A 24,439-nucleotide genomic window follows, 5' to 3' on the forward strand; every position below is an offset into this window, starting at 1 on the left:
AATTTTCACAAAATTTTGTATATATTTTCCGGAAAAAAAAAAAAAAAAACCCGGCACACTCACAATTTCGTACAAATTTAATACGAAATCTTTCAATTTCTGTAAACAATCGTTGCTTATTCTTAGTATAAATTTGTCGTCAGGATAAAAAGTGCCGAAAGAAAAATCTTGTCGCTCGACTAGTTTCTCGAACATATATATACATGCATATGTATATAACATGGATATAATGTATAGTATATAACGTATACACGTCCAAGGTATAACTTGCCGTGCGAAAATATTGGCAAGGGTCCGAGAAACGGGGCGGGGGTTAGAGAAATACGGGGAGGTGGAAAAAGTTGCTACGGGGTGGGGGTTGAAATAAGCCAACGTGGAGGTCGTCGCCGTGAGTTATCGCAGCGACTATCTGCTCAACTGGTCCGATTTATTTCTACGGGTAAGGTACAAGGTGTACGGGGTATGCCTTGCCTGCATGCCTCTGCAGCTATTCTCTCTCTCTCTCTCTTTGGGCAAGGGGAACAAAAGTATTATTTCTCGGGAACAAAGTATTTTTTCGCTCATCTTTTTCTACTCTCTTTCCATTTTTCGCAAAAATTCTCCGCTTCCGTAAAGATACTTGTAACAGTAGGTACGTGTACAAGGCAGTTATTTTTTTTTTGTTTTTGTTCTTTTTTTTCTCGACTATGACGCGTGTGTAAAATCTCTCCGTGCGTTCCTATCTCTCACCCATCGTGCAATTTTTATCACACCGTTCATCGGATTGACGTAAAATATCCAATTTCGCAAAGAAAGGGATATACTACATGTATATTTGACAACTTCGGTTAAACACTGTAACAAATTTATCCTATATATATATATAGACAAGATACCCATAGGTTATGTATAAATTGGAGCGGTGGACCACCGGCCACGTAAATGGTAGATACTCGAAAATGCGCTGCAGCAGCAGCAGCATCGGCAACGGCATGGAAATTTCAGAGCCTAGGAAAGGGAGAGAGAGACAGACAGAGAGAGAGAGGGGAATGGAAACGAGACAGCCGATAAAGTGCAGAGGGTTGCACTGCAGGCATGCATACACCACACCTACCACCGCTTTTGTTTATGCAAATCGTTTATACCGCGTGACTTGGAACCGGGAGTGGATAGCGATTTACAAATTCAACGAAGAGAGAAACGGTTGCTACATATACATACATCATGTATATATATATATATATATATATAAGTAAGCGGTCATGCACACGTGGGATGTGTTTGTGATTTGTTACATCGTAGTGTATATTTTACCCCCCCTTTTTTTTTTTGTTGTTGTTGTTACATTTTCCACTTTTTCTAAACTGTCCCGGAGGAATCGAGTTATAAAATGATGAAAATAGAAACGTAGAAATTTGATCCGTTTTCACATTATATCCACACTAGAGTAATCCTTGTTTAGCGTGATGACAATTTTTATCCGTCCCACCTCCGAAATCAACTTCAACTAATTCAAAAACAATTCCCCAGTTATATTTCAGACTTTCACTTCAACTTTACTATAAGATAGTCCGCATATTGCGATCGAAGTTTCGTACGGTCTTTCACATATTATTTTTATAAAAAGCTTCGATCACAATGCGGACACTATCTCAGAGTTGAGGTAAAAATCTAAAAAAATGTAGGCAATTGTTTTTGAATTGTTTGATGTTGATTTGGGGGGGATGGGGCGATAAAAATTCGTCAACACCGTAAATAAGGACCACCCTAATCCACGAATATATATATATATATATATATACACACAACAACAGCGAGTTATAATGAGGGGGCTGATAAATCCTTTTCCATGACGTAACTCCGCAAACATTATACAACGCAACGCGTCGCGGCGTCGAAAGTTGTGCATCAGGCAAACAAGCGGGCAAGCAACTGGTTCGTACCTACATACATAACGTTTTTGCAGAGTCTTCCCTTACATGTATAATAATACAAAACACGCGTGTAATATAACACCATACGCCAAAACATTTCTAATCAACCAAAGAAGCCACCCTCCTGCAGACTGGCTCGTCTCTACTCGTATAAACTATACGTGTATGTATATAAGCGTGAACTTTCACGATCGTCGTTAATTAACAAACGAGATCTGTAGCGTCGCTGCTGCATTAGTGTATAAATATATATATATATATGTAATAAATTGATGCATGCTTGCATTCACGTGACACAAGAATACAAGAAAACAAATTACACGATGGATATATACATAATATTTATACACTGAGCGTGTAATACGAAAATAATGTTTTTGCTTCTCCCCTCTCATTCCCAACGTCATATAATACAGCCACGAATTGTTATACCTACATGTAACATATAATTTAATTAATAAATTATACCCACATACCGTATCGTCGTTGTTATTATTATCAGTGTACTTTCATTCTCATTTGCATTTGTTATTATTATTTCGTGCGTGCGTGTTTCTTACAAATATTCCTTCTTCTTTTTTTACATATCGTATTTTCGCCACCCTCTCTCTCTCTCTCTCTCTCTCTCTCTCTGCGGCAGCAGCAGAGTTGTTTTTCCCCAGTAGCCAATAAGTGGTGGCCCGAGGTACGAAGAAGCCAGCAAGCTAGCCAGCCAGTTTATACAGCTTCTGTACATATGTGTGTACAATACATACATACATACATATATATCTATATACGGATTTTTCGCCGCCTCGCGCCGTCGTTTGCACATCGGTGTACATGAAAAATTCATGCGCACGCGCGCTCGCCGGCAGGGTGGTAAAAATCTGCGAGTAGAAAAGTTCGCGTGAGATTGGAAAGAGAAAGTCGTCGCGTTCGGCGATGCCTGCTTAACATTGCTTTTGCAGACGGCGAAGGGAGAAGAATAAAAATGGACGACGAAGAGATGATGAGGGGTTATTTTGTTGCAGGGAGAAGATTGAGGATGATCGGCGCTGTGTATATATACGATATTATAAGTAATACGGTGTAGTATGGAAAATTCAAGACGGTGGATCCGATATGGTGGGCGAAAATTTCAAATTTTATCGAATACGGTCGAATAAAAAATAAAATGAAAAAAAACTCTGTGAAGCGGTTTCCGGGGTCGCTGATTGGATTCGACGTACAGAATTTTCAAAATCTGTTTTTAAATTCCAAATCAGCGACCTCGGAAACCCGAGGAGAGTTTTTGCTCCGGATTCGATCGAATTTGAAATTTTCATCCGCCGTATTGGATCCGCTATCTTGAATTATTTAAATCCGTTTTCAGATTCGTAATCAGCGACCCCGAAAACTTGTAATTTACATAAAACATGTATAAATGTGAAGATTCAACTATCTCGGAAACGAATTGTTCCATCAATTTTCACGATTTTTTTCAATCGATTTCTTTCCGGCAAGAATAATTACTATAATCAATTTGTCTAAATATCAACAATGAAAAAAAAAATCCATATAAAATCGGTGGCAAAAATACTCTACTATTACTCAGAGGTTTTAAGGGTGGCAAGGATGGACCGAGAGGGGTTTTAGAAAAGACGTAAATTGATCGAACGAAAACGCCGTCGCAAAGATAGCGAGTCCAAGCAAACAACACGCGCGGCGTATAGTTTGTTTAACGAACCAATCACTCGTTAACATTATGTTATATTATATTGTTACAAACGGTGAAATCACCCGCTTCGTTCCATAAAAGAAGTTTATTTCACATGTGATAAAACGAACAAGGTTGCTGCGTCGATCGGCATTGTTGTAAAAACAGTCCTGTTACAGACTTTAAACAAATTACACACTTTGGCATTGAAAGCATTCTTTTCTCCAAGCATTTCGTTAATTTCGTTGCCTGATTCTTCACTGATTGATCTCAAGAACCAATCTCTTTATTTGTAACTTCCCAAAGTTGCAATATTACATTATATTACATTGGCTGAGTTATTACGTATTATTTTATACCTTGCTGCGAGCAACGACGACTCTTTTCCGATTTTCATCCTCGGACTTTTATACCAATATGTGTTTACGTATGTGTATATATATACACGCACAGGCATCGAAAGTTGGAACGAAGAACCGAAAGAGCTTTCAGAGTGAAAGAGAGAGAGAGAGAGATATATATATAAATAGATAAATAAGGGATTATTTGTTGCTGGTAGAATGAATGGACGGCGAGACATTGCGGGATAAAAAGAAGAAGGAGAGATTAAAGCGAGGAGAAGAAGAAGAAGAGAAAATTCGTTCACCTCGACGGGCAGCAAACCGTCTGGAAGGCTTTAATCGCGTTGAAAACAGAATAGAAAAAACCAGTTTTGGCTCATCGATCAAATCCCCCCTCCCTCCCTGCGAGATTTGCGCGGTGATCCGTATTTCTGTATATATGTTTTTTATCATACACAGTGCGTGTATTATAACATATACAATACGATGCAACAACTTGATGAAAAATGTATTGCGTATAGTACCTACAAACATTCACAGGCAAAATAATCACACCTGTAAGAATCGATCCAAGAATTACAATCAACGCACGATCCAAAGACCGAAAGGTAAGGTAAAAAAGAAAAGAAAAGAAAATTACTTGCACAGGGTGGCCAGAAATTTTGTGAAAATAAATTCCATGACATTTCCATCTTTTCCACGACCTTAAAACTCAATTTTCCCTGACGTTTTCCCCAGTTCTAGTAAGTTGCTAAAACCTTAATCGTTCAGCTTATCAACTCTATATTAGTTTTAAATTCAATTTGAATTTAAGAAAAATATTGTGTACAAAAAAAAAATGTCAGTTTAAGCCGATTAGTTTCCTCGACGGCGAAAAACAAAAAAAAAAAAAGAAAAAAGTAAACTTGTTACCTTAGAAAACCATTTCCAATTCCCATGATAGAAAAACTGATGATCTCAATATTTTCCGTAACCAAATTGAAAAATAAAAATTAAGAATCAAGAATGGCTTCCTTCTTTCTCTCTTCGTTTCTCTCATTCTTCCTTTCTTTCTTTCAGCTTTTTCACCACCCAATTCCTGCCAACGACACGACAGTGAACGGCAAATATAATATAATAATAACGTATAAGAAAGCCCCTCCCTGCCTGTAGTTCCCTCAGGCTCCATTATACCTACAGGCATACCTGGTCTAAATTACCATAAACCTCGTTAAACGACAATACAATTATTTCCGAGTGCGATGCCTCAGCGAGGCTGCCGCTGCTGCTATATAAATATACGTACATACACGTATAGACATGAGACGTACATAACCTGCAGGTACGGAAATTCATCCAAGAAGAAGTTTGAACAACCGACGCTGCCGTTTCGTAATAGATATCTCGCAATTCGACGCTGGATTTCAAAGTAATTTTACCGACAATGACGCGTATTAATTTTACATCGTAACGTTGCTTTTCATTAATTAAGGAACTGGCATGAAAGGATTTACCCCGAAAAAAAAAAAAACAAATCCATCAATTACACACGCGTCAGTCTTTGCCGATTGGTCGCATTCTTTTACGAACGGACTTTCATTCGCTCCGACGAGACCAAGTGCCGACAACCCGACTGGAGGATTAAAAATCAACCTTCAACAGCGCCACCTATCTCTCGACCTTTTCTACGGAAGTTTCGCGGGGAATACCGTCTCGCTAAATTAGTCACATCTCCTTCGGCTGCCTGTCAGAGTTGACGTGATTTGGACTCGCGAATATCTTTGGCTCTCGTGCCTTGTGTTTGTTTTTTGCGTAAGTACCTTTTCAATCATTTTCGTCACTGTTTCGTAGATTTATAAGCTTCCGTTATCGCCACGCGACTCCGCCGACTTCCGAATTCCCATTTTTCACGAGGAAAAAATCTCTCTTCTATCAGCCTTTGTTCTTCGTTCGACTCTCTGCCCGTCTCTTGACGTCTGCCTGACAATATCGTCTCAACGTGGTTTCGATCGTATCATTTCCGACAGTGTCTTTTGTTTCGATAAGTTTTCGTTTATTTTACGTTTCGTCGATTACTTGTCGCGTCGCCTTCTGCGTCAATGTCGGTCTTCGAGCCGCGGTGCCTAAGTTTTGGGATTCCCAACGAATCATCGTTAGTTGCGGTTTCTTTGTCAACGGTTGAACGTCACCTCGACACGCGTTGCTTTATTATTTTAAACGTTGAATCAGCTTTAATTAATCAATATTCACAATCCGAATCTCAACCACTTTCTCAAATCAATTGGCCACGATTATAATACATAAATTTTATATACCTTTGATATGACCTGTAACGGAAAGTTTCGCAACTTGTCCGTAATGATCGATGTTAAACTAACGTATATTCAGTTTTAATTAATTTGTTTTTTCACGGTAGGTTCAAAGACTCCATTCCTGCACCATGTCGAAAACTCCATTGGCGAATGATCCAACGGACAGAGGAATCAGCAACAGATTGGACAAAGCAATGGGATGGGCTGGTTACGATGATCCGAAAGAAAGCAAGGTCCGCGCGGGCATTCACGCTGGATATCACGAGTATCAATACCACAAAACCGGAAATCCCAGGGAACATGAACGAGCCAAGGATCAATGGGGTGTCGTCACTGGCGGCGCGAGAGATAACTTGCAGAAATATGATGCGCAACAACAATCGGCCGGAGAGAAATCGGGCAAATAAGAAAGCGAAAATAATGAAGGCGAAATATATGTCCGTATATTAACGTACCACATATCTAAGATATTTGCTTTTTGCTCGTGATAAAACGAGAAATAATAATTTTGCTTCAATTTCCTACATATTGCACTCATTTATATTCAATGCGTACCGAATAAATATTCTGTGTATTTCAATAAACGTGATATTCACGTAAAATTCTATTCCTCGAAGCTTTCCGATTTATAATTTCAGTATGTACAGACTAGTGCGAAGTTTTGCAACGAACTCTACAACGAAATGAAGAGGAGAAAAAAAAATGTTGGTTTAGTTTTTTTCGCTCATATCTGTCACTGGCTATAACAGAACGCGTAACTATGTATAATCTTACAAAAAAAAAATCCTTTTTCGAGTCTCGGTTAATGAAACCCCTAAGTTAACTTTATTTATCAAATTTGCTAAACAAAAATAATTCAAATATTAACGAACCAATCGCTAACGCAACCATGTATGTATATACGTATACGTACGTATATATAATAGGTATGCGTGCATCAAGAGGATTTAGAAAAAAAAAATACATCATATTATTATCATCGTCGAAACAGTTCTTGTGTTGCAACATAAATTTTCTTCTCACATTCTGTGAGTGTCAAAGAAATTCTCATTGCTGTAAATTTTTTCCAAATAAGTAAATGGAAAGAAAAAATTTCTTTCGTGAAGGTAAATTTAAAAAAAATATATATATATACAATAATTAGACGAAGAAGATGAAAAACGCGATCCTAACAAGTAACCGAACAGAATCCTTCCCCCCACCTCGTCCTTTCTTTATCTCCTCGTATACTTTACCTTTTTCTTTTCATCAGAGTTAATACCGTCCGACAAACTTTTCGAAGAACTGCGGGTGGGGTCTACATACATACATACATACATACATACATATATATATATATACATACCCTGCTTCTTTATCCGTACTACATGGTAGGGTATAGTACATACATGGAGGGGGGAGGGCGAAGTGACGAGACCAATAAAAAAAAAAAAAGAAAAGAAAAGAAAAAAGATAAGGTGTTGGAGAAAGACTGCAGACGTACGCAGCGATGCTGCCGAGAGGCGATAAGAGGGGGGAGGTGGGGGTGCAGCCGAGGCGGACAACGCGACAGTTCAATCTCTTTTATCTCCCTCTTCCTTTTTACAACTAGACCACAGACTCACGTTCGGTCAACTCGACCCTTTGAGTCATGCTGAAAAATATTCTTGCCACTTATTTTATACCTATTTTTTGTGTTTTTAGAGAAATTTTCAACATATTTCTTAGCGGTTTTTTGCTACTTCCGATGGTATACTTATAACAGGTTTGTAATACTCCGGAGTAATTGTTGCTGAATAATGTAAATTGTTCTTGTTGGAAACAAATTGGTGGAAAAAATCGTCGGAATTTAAAGAATATAATTCATTCACACGTGTACACGGTTTACGTAAATTGTTAGTTTTTGGGCTCGCTAATTACGAATCTGATATCGGAATTTAATAATTGAAAATCGCGGATCCAATATGCCTGACGAAAATTTGAAATTCCGACAGAATCCGAAGAAAAATCTCTGTGACCAGACGTTTTCAGGGTCGCTCGTCGAACTCCGCACACTCAATTTTCAAAAACAAACCATTCGTATATTTTTTATAACACCGTGATTTTCGTAGTCCTCGTGAATATCGTTTATCGCTTGCCGATCTGTGAAATTCTGTAAAAGAAATCTTTGATCACGGCAACGTGAACGAGAGCTTTTCATCACCGTGTTGAGAATTTCCGGCTGCGTTAATAATTTGAATATTAGCCCAGTCATTTTAGACTAAAATTAGGGCTGAAATTACATTAATTTTGAACAGCAATTTTCTTTCACGAATCGTGAGGTGAGGTCGCCATATTGATTTTGTTTCCCCAATATTATATATTCGCGCGAAAAGTATGAGGATACATCCGAAATTTCCAAAAAATATTTTTTGAAAAAAGAACTAGCATATGGAAAAATCCTGAATATAATACATGTGAATGGAGAACACGCAAAAAAAAATTCAAAACCTCACCTATCTACGTTACAAAAAAAAAAAAAAGGAAGCACAAACGAGTTTTTATTGTTTACAACAAATAGAGGAAAAAAGGAAACTATCCCAATTTTAATTATTTAAATTCTAAGTCCGATGATGCCTTTTTTTTTTTTTTTTAGATGAAAAATTTCACACATTCTTCACCAAAATCGACGAATCTTTGCGTTTCAAAGGTTTTCAGTAAAAATCGTTTGCGAGAAAAAAAAACACATAAATAACGGATACGACGATTTTAGTGATACGTATGCGTTTTGAGTGCTTTGTTTTTAACGAATGCCATGAAAACAAAACATTACACACCCTTTTACCACCAAAAAAAAAAAAAAATAGGTATAAATTATGCTCTAATTATCCCGGATTACCAGACAATTCCCGTGTTTTTCCCAATTTTTTCACGTTGTTCCTGTTTTTTCCCAGTTTACGTACATAACGTGTAAATAACGGACTAAATGAACGGTGATTACATTACGAAGCGCAAATTTCTGATTTTTGCATCGCTGTCGCGTTAAATAATATATTTACAGGACAAGATATGAAAAAAACTTGGCGATAATTTATATCGTTATTTGTTTATATATTTCTTACTCATAAATTGTGTTACGTAAAATATTAACCCTGTTGAACCGATGATCAAGTTCTCGGGGAAGAACTTTTAAAATTAAATAATAAACTTTTATCCGACCATTCGATATCGCTAATCATTATCATCGTAGCACGGATTTTGCAACCGCTCATAAAACCTAACAAAATTCTACGCCGCCTCCGACAATGAGCTAAATTAACGTGCAGATATCCGGTATGATTCGTACTGGATTGAAATGGAGAAAGCAATTTTAGAACCAAGCTTTTACAGCCCCAAGTCACGAACAGCGTCTGTACATTAATCGTCGTCACGTTAATTGCGACACACGCGTGTGCGATCACATTGTCAAAAAAATTTGGCGAAAATTCACCCAAGTATGACGGCAGAGTTTCTACGTAATGAACGAAAATTTCGTAGTAGCTGAAACACCCGATGGAGTAAAAAGCAGACAGTTTCATCACTGAGAGAAATTTTTAGTTCCGGTTACCGCTCGGTCCTTGACTATTTTCATTTTTTACCACGATCGAAAAATATAGTTCTAGGTAGAGGATGAAAATTAGTTTTATAGCCGTTACCGGAAAGTCTAGTATCCGTTGCTATTCTTTCTCGTTGCGATCGCTGTTGCTATATTTTCTTGTAACTGTTGCGAAAATTTAATGCTTGTGCGACGATAAATTGACGTTAACGCCAAAAAAGTAGAGAAAACCGAACAAACTGATTTTGCGTTGCAATTAAACAGTTTTTTTTAACGATACCTGTTTCTACTCAATTTTTCTAGTTACTGCAACAAATGAAAATTTTCTCAGTACTGTTTCTTTTTTTTTTTCTTTTTTTTTTTATTGAATAATATTCCCCGCTTATCGTATCTCGGTTGACAAGTTTTATCAACTCTTGACTGCCCCATACTACGGTCGGATTGACACCGCGCTATTTTATCTGTGTATTAAAAGTATGTTTATGTATGTGCTGTTCTCTTTTTTATTCATAAATATTGCTAATCATCATCTCTAGATGGATAAGTTTAGGGTCAGTCTGTCTGACCCCAGTGCCGGGGATTCACCGACTACTCTCTCTATCAACATATTCATCCAATGTATACTCCAAAGTACGGGAAGTCGAGCGTCAGTGGTTTGTATATATATGAGGAGATTCTACTGTACCGTACGTCCAGTTCTACAAAGGCTTCGTCGAGAAGAAGAACGTCTCTTTAATTTCTCCGCATCTCCTTCGACTGTCTGTCAGAGTTGACATGATTTGGACTCGCGAATATCTTTGGCTCTCGTGCCTTGTGTTTGTTTTTTGCGTAAGTACCTTTTCAATCATTTTCGTCACTGTTTCGTAGATTTATAAGCTTCCGTTATCGCCACGCGACTCCGCCGACTTCCGAATTCCCATTTTTCACGAGGAAAAAATCTCTCTTCTATCAGCCTTTGTTCTTCGTTCGACTCTCTGCCCGTCTCTTGACGTCTTCCTGACAATATCGTCTCAACGTGGTTTCGATCGTATCATTTCCGACAGTGTCTTTTGTTTCGATAAGTTTTCGTTTATTTTACGTTTCGTCGATTACTTGTCGCGTCGCCTTCTGCGTCGATATCGGTCTTCGAGCCGCGGTGCCTTAAGTTTCGTGATTCCCAACGAATCATCGGCAGTTGAGGTTTCTTCGTCAACGGTTGAACGTCACCTCGACACGCGTTGCTTTATTATTTTAAACGTTGAATCAGCTTTAATTAATCAATATTCACAATCCGAATCTCAACCACTTCCTCAAATCAATTGGCTACGATTATAATTCATACGTTTTATATGCCTTTGAAATGATCTGAAACGGAAAGTCTCGCGACTGATCGATGTCGAACTAACATCGAGTTTTATTATTTCGTTTTTTACGATAGGTTCAAAGTCTACATTCCGCCCCGGTGAAAACTCCATTGGCGAATGATCCAACGGACAGAGGAATCAGCAACAGATTGGACAGAGCAATGGGATGGGCTGGTTACGACGATCCAAGGGAAAGCAAAATCCGCGCGGGCATTCACGCTGGATATCACGAGTATCAATACCACAAAACCGGAAATCCCAGGGAACATGAACGCGCCAAGGATCAATGGGGTGTCGTCACTGGCGGCGCGAGAGATAACTTGCAGAAATATGATGCACAGCACTAATCGGCAGGAGTGAAAATGAAGGCGAAATATATATGTCCGCACATGATTAACGTACCATATATCTAAGATATTTGCTTTTTGCTCGTGATAAAACGAGAAATAATAATTTTGCTTCAATTTCCTACATATTGCACTCATTTATATTCAATGCGTACCGAATAAATATTCTGTGTATTTCAATAAACGTGATATTTACGTAAAATTCTATTCCTCGAAGCTTTCCGATTTATAATTTCAGTATGTACAGACTAGTGCGAAGTTTTGCAACGAACTCTACAACGAAATGAAGAGGAGAAAAAAAAATGTTGGTTTAGTTTTTTTCGCTCATATCTGTCACTGGCTATAACAGAACGCGTAACTATGCATAATTTTACAAAAAAAAATCGTTTTTTATGAGTCTCGGTTAATGAAACCCCTAAGTTAACTTTATTTATCAAATTTGCTAAACAAAAATAATTAAAATATTAACGAATTAATCGCTAACACCGCATGTGTGTATATACATATATAAATACAATAGGTTTACGTTCATACGAAGAGAATTTAGAAAAAAAAAAGATTAATCCAAATGATTATTGTCTTCGAAACAGTTCTTGTGTTGCAGCATAAATTTTCTTCTCACATTCTGTGCACTGTCAATCGTTTGTTACTTCTTGGCCAGAAAAATAAAATTCATTCGATACATATGAAAAGATTACAAAATATCTCAATAGAAAAATTACAAAAAAAAAAAAACCGTTCACTGTAGGTTTAATACAATTGTTTCAATTTTTAGAGAGAAACATTCAGAGTCGTATAGAATGGAAAAAAGAATGAAGAAAAAAAAATAAACAAACACACGTTTCGGTAATTGAACTAATAAAATACATAGAACGAATATTAATCTCAATTATTACAGAGGACCTAAGGCGTGAGGGAGAGTGAAAGAATAAGTGAGAGATACGAAATAAATGGTGTTAATAAAACTTCCCAATTGATTCGGCGTCTTTTTTCGTCCAAGAGAGTACACGTATAATTATATTATTACGTCACATATGTAAGAGAATTATATCAGCTACGTCATGTCGAGTGTGAAAAGAGAAAGAGAAAAAACCTATTCCACGAATACCAAATTCTATAAAATCTGTGAATAACAAAAAATACTTGCGTAACACCGTCGCGTGTGTGCAGAATACTATAATTCATCTACGGATGACGGTGATGATGATGATGATGATGATGATAAAAATAAAATTTTATGGCATATATGCCATGAATTGAGAAAAAAATTAATAAATCGAGCATGAAATTTTTGCAGGTTGTGAGGAAATGACGGAAGGATGATGATGATGATAAATACTTGACGTACCGGAGTTTAGAATTCCCTCTTTTCTCTTCAGAGATAATATCAGACAGCTTAATAATAATTATTGTTAATAAACGTACATTCGGATATGGTTAAATAAAAGTATTGTCATCATCATCAAATTCAAGCTGAACCAAATATGTTCGTACAAAAATTAAAAAAAATTTTTATCGATCGTTATTTGGCTCGGCTGAAGTTTTTGATAATAATAAAAAAAAAAACATTTATATCGCCGTATCCAAATACAAGTTTTTTTTTTTTTTTTCTCAACGGTGATAATCAACTCGTTTCTCAGTTTTATAATCAAGACGTAGGTATAAATTTTCGTTATACTTTGTTCTTCGATCGAGGAAAGAAGAACAAATTAAAAATAGAAACAGTATATACAACGGTATATTTATTTTTACTCTGCTTATTGTTAGTCGACGCGAAGAGCAAGATGTTTTGCGTAATATTCGAGTTCACAGCGCGACCCTTTCCTCGATTCCGTTTATCGCCGCACGAAATCGGGCAAAAGGAGGAAACGAAGGAAGGAAGGAAGGAAGGAAGGAAGGAAGGAAGGAAGGAAGAAATGAAAAGCTGATGAGAAGAGGGAGAGAGAAAGAGAGACGCTGTTGTTTTTATTAAGACGGCTTCCTCTGGCCGATGATGCCGGTTGAGCGACCCCCGACAGCGATCCTCCCCCCCCCCCCTGCCAGCCCTCATTCCGCTCATTTATTTCATTGTCGTCCCTCCTTCCCCCCGGTTAAGGCAAATAACAGTATAATTGTTATTTGGAAGAACGCCACGGTTCTCCCTATTCACCCTGTCCCTTTTAATAGACAGCGGTAGACTGAGAAAAATTTCATTTGTTGCCGTAACTAGAAAAATTTCGTAAAACAAGTATCGTTAAAAAAAAAAAAAAAAAAAAAAAAAAAAAAAAAAAAAAAGTTCGAATATTGTCGGAATTAGGAAAAACGCGTAAAAATTTTGCGCTATCGTCGATCCTTTTTTGGTTATCGCAACGCTGAATCAGTTCCTGAGGTTTACTCTACTTTTTTTAGTCAGACAAGGCTTTAACGTCAATTTATTCTTGAACGAGCGTTAAATTTTCGCAACGGTTGCAAGAAAATATAGCAAAAGTGATCGCAATGAGATAGAATAGTAACGAATATATAGACTTTCCAGATTCGCAATCAGCGACCCCAAAACCGGTAGAAAATCATCTTGTTATTGTTGAAAGTTGACTGATCGCAATAATGTGCGACTCGTGGGGGGTTAAAAATCCAATAATGAAAATTCTTAAAAATCTCGTGTCGTCGAATATCAAAATTTCGGAGCCTAAACCCAGAGTGGGCCGTCAGCTTTCGCTTCTACCCTTTTTTGAGCTATTTGAAGTAAAATAAAAAAGGAAATTAAAAAAAAAAAAAATAATAATGAAAAAATGTCCAACTTGGAAGGAATAGTCAATATATATTTTTTGGCTCACTACTTAAACATTTTTAAATACATGACACGAGATTTTCAACAATTTCTTACCATCGTATTTCCAAACCCAATTAGTTATCAGCGATTATTTCACCTTGATGAATAAAATATTATATACATACATACGCAACGCAACGATGGATAAATATAGCGAGGGTGATTTTCGAACGCCAACGAACAGACAAGCATGGAAAGAGGAATGCAGGTCCATTGTCATATTATCATTAGGTTCGCGCTCGAATGAGCGAGCAAAGCTAGTTCGATTCTACGGTTGATAAATCAGCGTTCGTTGCATTGCGTTGCATCCTCTCCTCTCTCTATCTCTCTATCTCTCTTTTCCGCTCAACTCGACGAACATTATTAGCAGTATGCAATATGCGCGGATATCCGTGAACGCAGGAAGTGTGTCGTAATAAAATCTGCCAAATCCATAGGTCGCAACGTTTACCGACTACGAATAATATTCTATATATTATAATAAATAAACAACGACACTCTGTACGTACAAATTCGTCCCAACACCTGCGAATGATTTGCCAATGAATAAATTACACCGCTGCGTCTGATACGACGATACGAAAGAAGAGAAAGAGAGAAGAGATCAATCATATTTGATATGTTTCTCTTTGTTGTTTCTAGGTACGTACCTGTGTGATAAATTGTTATCAATACTTTACACCGCAAAGCGACATTCAACCGTCGCACTGCAGCTGATGCGGCATATTTTATACGTCAATAATAAAACACCATCTCTTTTACATTATATATACCTATACGCCGTGCATATTGAATATTTTTTATACGTAAACGCGGCGTTAAAAACGAATATCAAACAACCGCTCGTCACAGTACTGTTGCAGATTGATCGGTCATATTGTTATTTCACAACAATTACAACCCCTCCTCCCGCAGCCAGTTACACATCAAACGCATACTATTGAACAATTAATCAATTGCCTAACCGTCATATGTCAAATGAGTGAGCCTAGACTATATATGTGTGTATATATATACATACGTATATTATCGTGAAACCTACGAATTATCATCGTTATAATAATTATTATCATTATTATTATTGTTGTACACATACAATACAATGCAATTACACTGTGTATTAATTACTCTATATTATACATATGCGTATAATAGATAAATCGCTATCCTCAAACTGTTGTAATAATAATAATAATAACAACAATAAGCTTCGGAGAGTGGGGGATGGTTTACTTGCAGGGATCGGAAGCGTTTCTCACTGCTACGGTATCTCCTTCTCCTCCTCCTCCTCATCTGCTACTAAACTTTATTGCTCTACTCTATCAAAGGACGAGAGAGAGAGAGAGAGAAAGAAAGAGAGAGAGAGAGAGAGAGAGAGAGAGAGAGAGAGAGAGAGAGAGAGAGAGAGGGAGAGGGACCCTGGCCTTTGTTACCCCGGGTGGTTATGTGAGCAGTTTGAATCGACCACTTCCGGTCCGTCGAGGAGACGTTTGACCCTAATTATTATGTCGCGTATGTTGCGCGGCATGAAATTACAACAACATGTTAAAATATGCGGCGGTCCGTCGTTGAGAATATCGCGTATCATATTATCCGTGTCTTTCAAGCCGGTGAATAAAAACCACAAGGCTGAAGTTGGGTAACGTTAAAAAAAAACATGATGGGAATAAATCGTTGTTCTCTCAGTTTTGAAACGAATTTCTGACGAGTTGACTTTTCAAAATGTAAGCGTGTTTTTTTCGGTACGATTTACCGGCTTGAAATTTCATCGAAGTACTTGACGAGTTTTTCCTAAACATCCGTCGTGTTAACGTAACGTTACTAAACTTCAACCTTGTCAAAAATCATCGTTACACGATTTAAGACGTGGTTGAATTTTGCGATGTTGATGTATAAATTCATTTGCAAGAAAAAAAATCTTTGCAGGATTTATTTTACCCAATTCAGTAATCCATAATTCAAGCAAAATGTAATCGTATTATCAAGATGAGACTAAACTTTTCGAAAATCGTTGTAAAAATTTTTCAAATCAATCGTTCTTGTTTCTATGCGTTGTTACAATCAACGATCTTAACTTCAATATTGCGATTTAAGCGGCGTGACGATATCATAAAAAGAAATGTTAGAAAAATCGGCCAACACCTTCAGTGATAATTTAACACCAACCCATAAACTGTTTTATTCATCGAATATAAAATCGAGCGAGAATTTCGCAATTTTCAATATATACGTATAACAATTCATAATAATGATAATATGCAAAAGATAATTTGCATTTTATGGTCAACAGCGAGAGACTAACTAGGCTGCACACACGAAGCTTTCTGATCGGCTTCGAAATGCTGCAGCGAGCGAATTCAGAGAGATAGAACCGAATGGACAAAATCCAACCACCCCCGCCTCTCTCTCTCTCTCTCTCTCTCAGAGTAATAAATAACATTTATATATCGGAGTCGTTATACATATATGCATAATCCACCACCACCACCACCACCACCAGGGTGGCTGCAGGCGTTGACTTTGTTTATTTCTGATTAATTGGAAAATACGGATACTGCGAGCGTTGTTCTTGTCGTTTTTGTTTCTTTTTTTCTTGTTATCATCATTATTATCGTACGAATATGCATGCGTATGGCGTATATTTATTATTCTCCACCCTGAAAGCTCCGGTGTTACATATATATTATATGATTTGTATAATGCAACATGTATTATTATTATATAATACATTATACACCGCTTAGGACGTGCAGCAGGAACAGATGCGCATAGGGCTGTGTTTTAGTCGATTTTGTAACAAGGCTGAAACTAGCAGCAGTCAGAATTTTCAGCCAAACGTTGTAACGTTTATTCGAATACTGTAATGAAGAACGAGAATGAAAATTTTGTTAAATATCTACGAGGCTGAAGTTAGGTAACGTTACCGTATCGAGAGGTTGACAAAAAAAAAATTACTACATATTTTGCACGTTTAGAATAACTCAAGAAGCTGAATTTATAAAGTCTCAGTTTATTCGTGCCTTGTTAAAACGGTTTACGAAATTTCAGATAATCCTCTAAAGTTGCAAAGTAGCGAGTATTTTTTTAAAGATGCATAGTTACAATAACGTTGCAAACTTAGGTCACGACGTATATCTCTAACCCCCGAGAATTAATAAGAGGATGAAATCAAGCTGCGTTTTTGGATTTCCAAAAAGTTTAACACGTCTGGATGCCAAATCTGGCTGCTCTAGCTTCACCTTCATAATATTTTGTTAAATAATTTAGAGAGTAGGTCTAGAAATAAATGCGAATTCTCACACACAACATGCGTAACACACCTGTACATGCGTGTGTATAAATTACACACTCGCAACAAACTAATGAAATAATTATTACACCGCGAACAACATCCGCCCTGCAAATTAGAAACCACGAACTATAACGATGTTTAATACGTATGATACTATTTATCTACGTTACGTTTTATACGTGTGGGGGAAAAAAGAAGAAGAGAAAAAACCGTCGTCCGCTACCACACATACGATCGTGCTGTGGATAAAGTTTCTAGTGTTTTAATTCATAATTATGCTGCAGGAGGAGGACGGAGATCAGATTCCAATGATATTTCAGTGTAAACTTTTAATCAGCAAAATTATTCACCGACGACGACAATTCGCACGTAGAGGAATATCCTGCGGTTGTTTTCAATAGGCAATCTAGGACGGTTGAAAAAATTAAACTAGAAAAAAACAAAAAAAAAGAAAAACGATGAGGAGAACAGGCAGTGAAAAGCCAACAGCACCCGAGTTGGTCTCGTACATTTTGCGAATATGAGATTGAGAGAGAGAAAGAGAAAGAGAGAGGCATCGTCTGCGGCCGACGTGAGCTGCGGTTGAACGAAGCGGCGTAAAATTTCTGTCGAGTGGTTTACACTTGACTGGAGAGAAGCTTTTTCAACAAACAGTTCAGGTCGTTCGTTTCGTCCGCGTCCCAACCTTCGCGATTGTCCGGGCTAATCAATGCCCTGAAAGTGCACCCCCACCCTGCCCTATTCGTGATTGTGCAAAAGAGAGACGAGGAGAGATAGAGAGAGGGAGGGAGGAAAAAGTTTTCACCCTCTTTCATTGCCGCAGCGCCTCTTCGTTGTGTACACGTGGTTAACAATTACCCGCGTGTGACGAGCGACGATCGAATAGCTCCGTGATAAATTCAAGAACATTTCCTCGAGATTTTCAGGTAATTCAAGAACATTAAAAAAAAAAAAACATTTGCAGGGCACAAGAAAAATTCAATGATAGTTTCCAGGACTTTTGAAGGGCAAGCAAAATTTAAGGATATTTCTAGGGCCACTCGACACTGTGAAAATTGGCAGCGTCCTCGAAAAAGCTGGAAAGCAGACGTATATTTTCGAAAAAAAGGGAGAATAAATGTTTACTCACGTGCCGTGTCGGCGACTTCCGGATGCAGGGCGAGCAGCAGGGGAAGCAGGAGAAGCAGGGCGGCACGGACGGAGGTATTCGGGATTCGTTCCATCACGGCATTTCACTCTCGGGGTTTTTCTTCCGCCCGAAGAAGAAGGAGAAGAAGAAGAAGAAGAAGAAACACAGGGGAGAGGGAAGAAGAATAAGATGCCGAGCGATCTCCTCCTCCTCTCGCCACACTCTCCAATAAACGCTGGGGCGACGAACAACAAGCACACTTCACCTCACCACGATGCTCGATCAATTATTACCGCGCACTGTTTACTCACTGCCGACGGCGCGACGTAGGAAGAAAATAAGCGAAAATTTAACAACACACAAAACAAACGGAACACGCCAGTCCGAGACGCAGTAACGGTGGATCAGGAATCGGCGACCTGAACCGGCAGCATCGCGCCGATTTATTTACACGCACTCACGAGATGATCGCGGCCTCGACGATGCTGCGAAAATATTTGCGGAAACGCGAATTTGTTAGAGCAACGGTTTTTCCTCACGCTCATCTTTATCGCGTCCGCGTCTGGGCTGAAGTTTCATCCCAGAGTAAGGAACAACGCGGCTGCCGATGGTCGGATTCTTCTTTGTTTTTCTTGCGTCGAATCGAAGCAATCGAATCGCAGTTGCCTTCGTTATGTTTACGTATTGTATATTCGGGAGCGACGAGACGCGTGCACGACACAAACAACAACAACACAACAACAACAACAACAACAACTACACGTAGAAAAGAAAAAGAAAACACTTTAATGGAAGATACTTATTACCCTGTTACAGGTCGGTTACACGCTGCCGTTGCTGCAGCATCGTACGATCGTATTTTGTTTTTTTGTTATTCGTTAGCGATCGTCACTTCTCAACTCGCAGCGTTCGATACTCGAATACTCACCACGACAGGCAATTGTTTTCTAACAAATCTAAACTGACCGTCTATCAGTGCGCCTTACTTCACACTTGTCTGGACCGCTTCGCAATTATTATATTTTCGAATAAAACGAAACTGACCGATTATTAATGCGCCTTACTTCACACTTGCCTTCACTTGCTTCGCGACGAATTGTACAAACATCCATCCGCCGTTGCAACCGTCGATCATCCGGTACAGAAACGACGATTGAACGAAGAGCGGCGTCGACGCGTCCGTAGCCCTCTAGAATCTCCGTCCAACTGAGTAAAGGGATGGGCGTGGAAACTGGAAGAGGATGAAAATCGGGGCGATCGGACCGTCGCTGCGGTAACGACGAAAATAAGAAAGAGACACGCGACCCGTTCGGCTTCTGGATCTGAACTGAACGCAAGGAGGACCAACGAAGCGGGCGAGGCGCGTCCGTCGCCCACCCTTCTGTCCTCCGATCATCCCCCATCCACCGAGCCTCGACGTCTGCGCGGAAGGCCCGAACGCAACTAAACGCAACGGCAACCCCAACCAACGCAACGCCCGACGACGAGGAGGAAGTTTCGCCCTCCCGGCGTCGCCTAGGAGCGACTCGAGCTGCTCCTAGGTGCAACTTTCCCCGCGAGTCGACGTTTAAGCTCTCCTCCTCCTTCCGGGACTCTCTTTACGTCCTACCTTTTTTTTTCACGTTCTTCCTTGCTCTTTGTTTTTTACGAAGGGTTGGAGGGGGGGGGGGGGGGGGGGGGGCAAAGCTGCGATTCTTTTTTCTACAGCTGGAGAACCTTTTCACGTTGTATCGCAGCGTGTTCTCTTCACTTCTTTTCTTGGCGAATTTTGACTGACAATGAGAGACGGAAAATACGAGGGTGAAAACTCGCCTCGAGGTTTATTAGATGAAATTACTAATCTGCACCACCCGACGGTTATACGCTGTGGCGATTACTTCGAGGGTCAGACTTACGGTCTGAACGTTGCCGCGTTTGAGAGCGATAAATTGCTGCAATTTTCTTTAATTTTGGCAACATTCCCGGCTAATGTTCTTTATACGCACCTATAGCGTTATACGTATACGTACTACAAAAACAGGACGAAGTTTACTTACCTTCTTTACAGAGGGATTTTTAGGGAAAATAAAAAAAAAAATAAAAACAAAAGTAGGGGAAAAGAATCGTCATACTAATCGTGTAAACAATGCTTTACGCAATTACGCGAAACAACGTCTCACTTTTTGCTCCGCCCGCGGGAACAGAACGCGCACGGCCTGGTTTTCTTTCTCTGCACGCCTTTTGTTAATGGGGCTTTACATTATCCTAAAGAGAAGCCCGGCAATGGCTAGAAGGCTTTGAACAAAACAATTTCTGCACCTCGTTTATTCAAGTTAGAGAAACCTACAAGGCGAGCAACGGTTGTATTGTCCACCATGCATCACCTGATGAAAAATATTCGTATTTTTCGGTGCTTTTGAATGCCCCCAAGCAGGCAGAAATATTTTCTCGATTTTACGGTAATCTATAGTACGTTAATTACTTCGAATATATATGCGCCATTTCTGCTCCGGCTCATCGCTGGAAGTACTTAGCGCGAACAGAACGCCAGGGCAAACAAGAAAAAAGAAAAACACTCCAATACGCTGCTCGACCCATTTCGCCATCTCAAGGACGCGATTTACTTCCGCACAGCAAGCAGTGCTCGGCTCGTGGATCGGGGGATAATAAGAATTTCCCACCCCAAGTCTAGGTCACGCAGTGACGAGAGATGCTCGTATTAGTTTACGACCCAAGCTTCCCTAGTTTCGCCTCGAGGATTCTGCGTAGGTATACAAAGTCCAGCTACTACACTACCCACCAAACTCATTTATACCTACCTGCAGGTCGGAAGCAAAAAGCCCAGTGGCGAAAACCAAGACGTTCGAGGACTACCGGCTCGTTACTTTCGGCGGTCGAGTCAAGGGACCAAGATTCATGCAGGAAGCCGCGGAAGGAAGAATGGAACGAGAAATCAACGTCCCGTAACGACACGACGAGGTCGCCGCCTTATACGTGTACTACACGCGTGCCGCCTTGCCTTTGGCTTTTGGAAACGATACATAGAAAAAACTCCCGGGATAAACGAATTGACGATACGACCTTTCGTCTTCCCCTTCTCCCTCCTCCCTCCTCCTCATTCTCCGCCGCCGATGAAAAAAGAGACTTCGGCAAGGCGTGTCCTGCTTTCTTTCCAACAATAGAATCGACTCCGTCGACTGTGCTCGTCCGGCCGAATCAAGTCGCTTTGAGTCGAAGATAAAAGCTTTACAGGACACACTGCGCGGACCTTTGTGGAACCGCGTTTCGGATAGTGTAAGGCTCCCGCGGACAATGTACATCCTCCCTAGGACGAAGCGTGCCGGGATAGTCGGTGGAAAGTTGTCAGGACAGGATCACGGACGAGAATCGGCAAAAATCGCTCGAGCAATTTATCGTACATAGAAACTCTCGACTCAAGGTTAATTCCCGGACGTATAGCTTTTTCCCCCGTTCTTTATCCCTCTCGCTCTCCTCCCTCTTCGCCTCGTCGACCTACACTGTCTCCCCTCGTTTCGAGCCCGGAATACAAAGACTTGCCTCGTTTAATCCGCCCTGCAGAGAGCCATTTTCATTTCTCGTCAACCCTGTTCCTGGCAAACTCTACATCCACCACCCCCCACCCCTTCACCCATCCGCAGCAACCCATCAACCCGCCTATGTATACTTTCTTCGCCAACATCCCGGCGTCGTTAAGGCCTCGCCGTCTTACTCGAGAGCGTGATCGCTTCATCCGCCGACTCTCAACTTTACTCTCGCGACTTACCTCTATACGTGCCTCATCGTCTCGTCTTTCCGCAACTTCCCATTCGCCAGCTCCTTATCCAGTTTCCTGGGCGCTTCTATCCCCGATAGATTCAACCGATGTGTGTGTACACCCACCTGCGCAAGGATACCGTAGCACGTCGTTATTAATTATGGAAACACGTAATTCAGAGCGCCATTATCGAAAATCAGAGTTATGCCGTTAATAGTTTGAGATTAATTACTATCAGAGTTGCTGGTTCGTCTCGCGTAACGCGTCGTTGCTGTTACTACATCACTCCTGTTGTGAATAATCGCGTATCGCGAACGACTCGTTGTCAGGTTATGCAATCGTACTTGCGGGTAAGCTTTGCGTAACACGCGATCATTCGAGGGTGTTCGATTTCCGACTAGATATATGTTTTTCGGATATTCCAACTTTGAGGAACTGTGAACTCCGATCGTTTACAAGATTATTAAGCTTCGGGAACCAGAAAGCTGCAAATATTTACCCTGCTGTTATCAAATAGAGAAAATCGCAGCCGCTGTTTCATGTACGCATTTCAGTTCTCAATCGTCGTAGCGCTGACGCAACAGGTTATTACATTCGTTGATGAAACATGCCTCTTCAAATTTGGCCCGAGCCATAACATTGGGGAAAAATCACTATTTTCTTATTTTTACAATTGCTTTGAAGGAACGAAGATTCCAAAAGTATGTTTTGTCTTATTACGACTGACCGAATTTCAAACAATTCCAAAGTCACGAGGTACCGGTTTCACCTCGGCATGAACCGTTACGGTAACGTTACTAACTTCAACATGGTTATATCTGAACATAGAAATAATGAAGCAACGCGTTATTTTAAACATAAAGCGTGGTTACTATGTTCTAAATCACAGAAATCACCTGTTTTCATAGCTTGATCCAAAGTTGAACTCCAAGCGTCATCTACTATTTGATAAGTTCCCTTTTGTTTTGCCGCATCCGATGTGGCGCTACCTCTTCGTTTTAGCGCAAACTTAATAACAAAAACTGAGCCCCTCTAGCAGCCCAATCATTCCTCCCGTTGGTTAGTTTGTTGTTCAGGCTTATCAAAGATGGCGAAAGTCGCGGTCGCAGCGGCGCAAGGGAAGAAGGCCTTGTCTCTGTTACTGGGAAAGTGCGTTCCCTGTGTAAAGCAAAATGCCTCAAAAATACGGGTTCAGCATTTTAAACTCGACACAAACCTTAACATGGTACGTACGTTGTAATCCGGTATCTAAATCCGAATTGCGCTGATCGTGTTTAAGGTTATGTTACTCCTTTTCCTACTTTTTGGGTTCCAGTACTACCGAGAGAACTCCTTCTTCTACGCCCACGATCCCCAGGCGTTGTGCAAACCTGGAGACACTGTTTTGATTAGGGAATTGCCCAGCAAAGTGACTCGCCTCATCACACACGAGGTTCGCATCACTCGTTACATACAACCTAATAAGTTTAAACGCTGCTTTTAAGTCGGATCATGTGTACGACAAATTACAGATCCTGGAGATAGTTTATCCATTGGGTGACGTAACGGATCCTGTGACTGGAAAGAAGGTTGTTGTAGGCAAATACAGGTGCGTTGAATCCCACTTTCCAGCAGATTCTCCAAACATTTAAAAATTTCGTAAATTTCTGTTTTGTTCATTATCATTTCTACTTCTTTACTCCAGGGATGATATCAAGGCAGAGGACAAATTGTTTGGAAGAACAGAGTCTGCTTTTGATTATGATAAAGCACCTCCGAGGGGAAGCCAGGAGGATAAACGTGACTTCAGTCACAGAGAAACGTACACGAAGTATCACGAAGATCCAAATGACCCACAACCATATGCCGTATAAATTTGCAGTGTCACATCTTACAAACTAGCTTAAAATAAATGTTGATACATAAAGTACAAGTCTTTTCTATTCCCCTCTAATTTACCGTATTCTTGAACGCATATGAAACTGCAGTCATAGCTTAAAGTTCGGTAAG

At 39.8% G+C, this 24,439-nt stretch overlaps 2 protein-coding genes across 4 annotated transcripts in view; one reads left to right on the top strand and one right to left on the bottom strand.

Annotated features, from left to right (window-relative positions):
* The window catches only part of LOC107225112 (hemicentin-2), a 165,269-nt gene extending 145,111 nt beyond the window's left edge, over nucleotides 1-20,158 (bottom strand). For 2 of the 3 annotated variants that reach the window (XM_046744780.1, XM_046744779.1), the window contains exon 1: nucleotides 18,697-20,157. In XM_046744780.1, the coding sequence (XP_046600736.1) occupies nucleotides 18,697-18,790 (94 nt within the window). In that variant the 5' untranslated portion in view covers nucleotides 18,791-20,157. Of the gene's footprint in view, nucleotides 1-18,696 lie in introns of all 3 variants that reach the window. The other variant, XM_046744781.1, reaches the window with a different exon arrangement.
* A 3,355-nt stretch (nucleotides 20,159-23,513) lies between these two features.
* Nucleotides 23,514-24,356, top strand: LOC107217420 (28S ribosomal protein S17, mitochondrial). The gene is made up of 4 exons (XM_015654941.2): nucleotides 23,514-23,675; nucleotides 23,766-23,882; nucleotides 23,962-24,038; nucleotides 24,135-24,356. Exons 1-4 carry the CDS (start codon nucleotides 23,538-23,540, stop codon nucleotides 24,301-24,303), a joined length of 501 nt encoding a protein of 166 aa, XP_015510427.1. The 5' UTR covers nucleotides 23,514-23,537; the 3' UTR covers nucleotides 24,304-24,356.
* The last annotated feature ends 83 nt before the right edge of the window (nucleotides 24,357-24,439 follow it).

The sequence above is a fragment of the Neodiprion lecontei genome, chromosome 7, assembly GCF_021901455.1.
Source record: "Neodiprion lecontei isolate iyNeoLeco1 chromosome 7, iyNeoLeco1.1, whole genome shotgun sequence".
Taxonomy (NCBI): domain Eukaryota; kingdom Metazoa; phylum Arthropoda; class Insecta; order Hymenoptera; family Diprionidae; genus Neodiprion; species Neodiprion lecontei.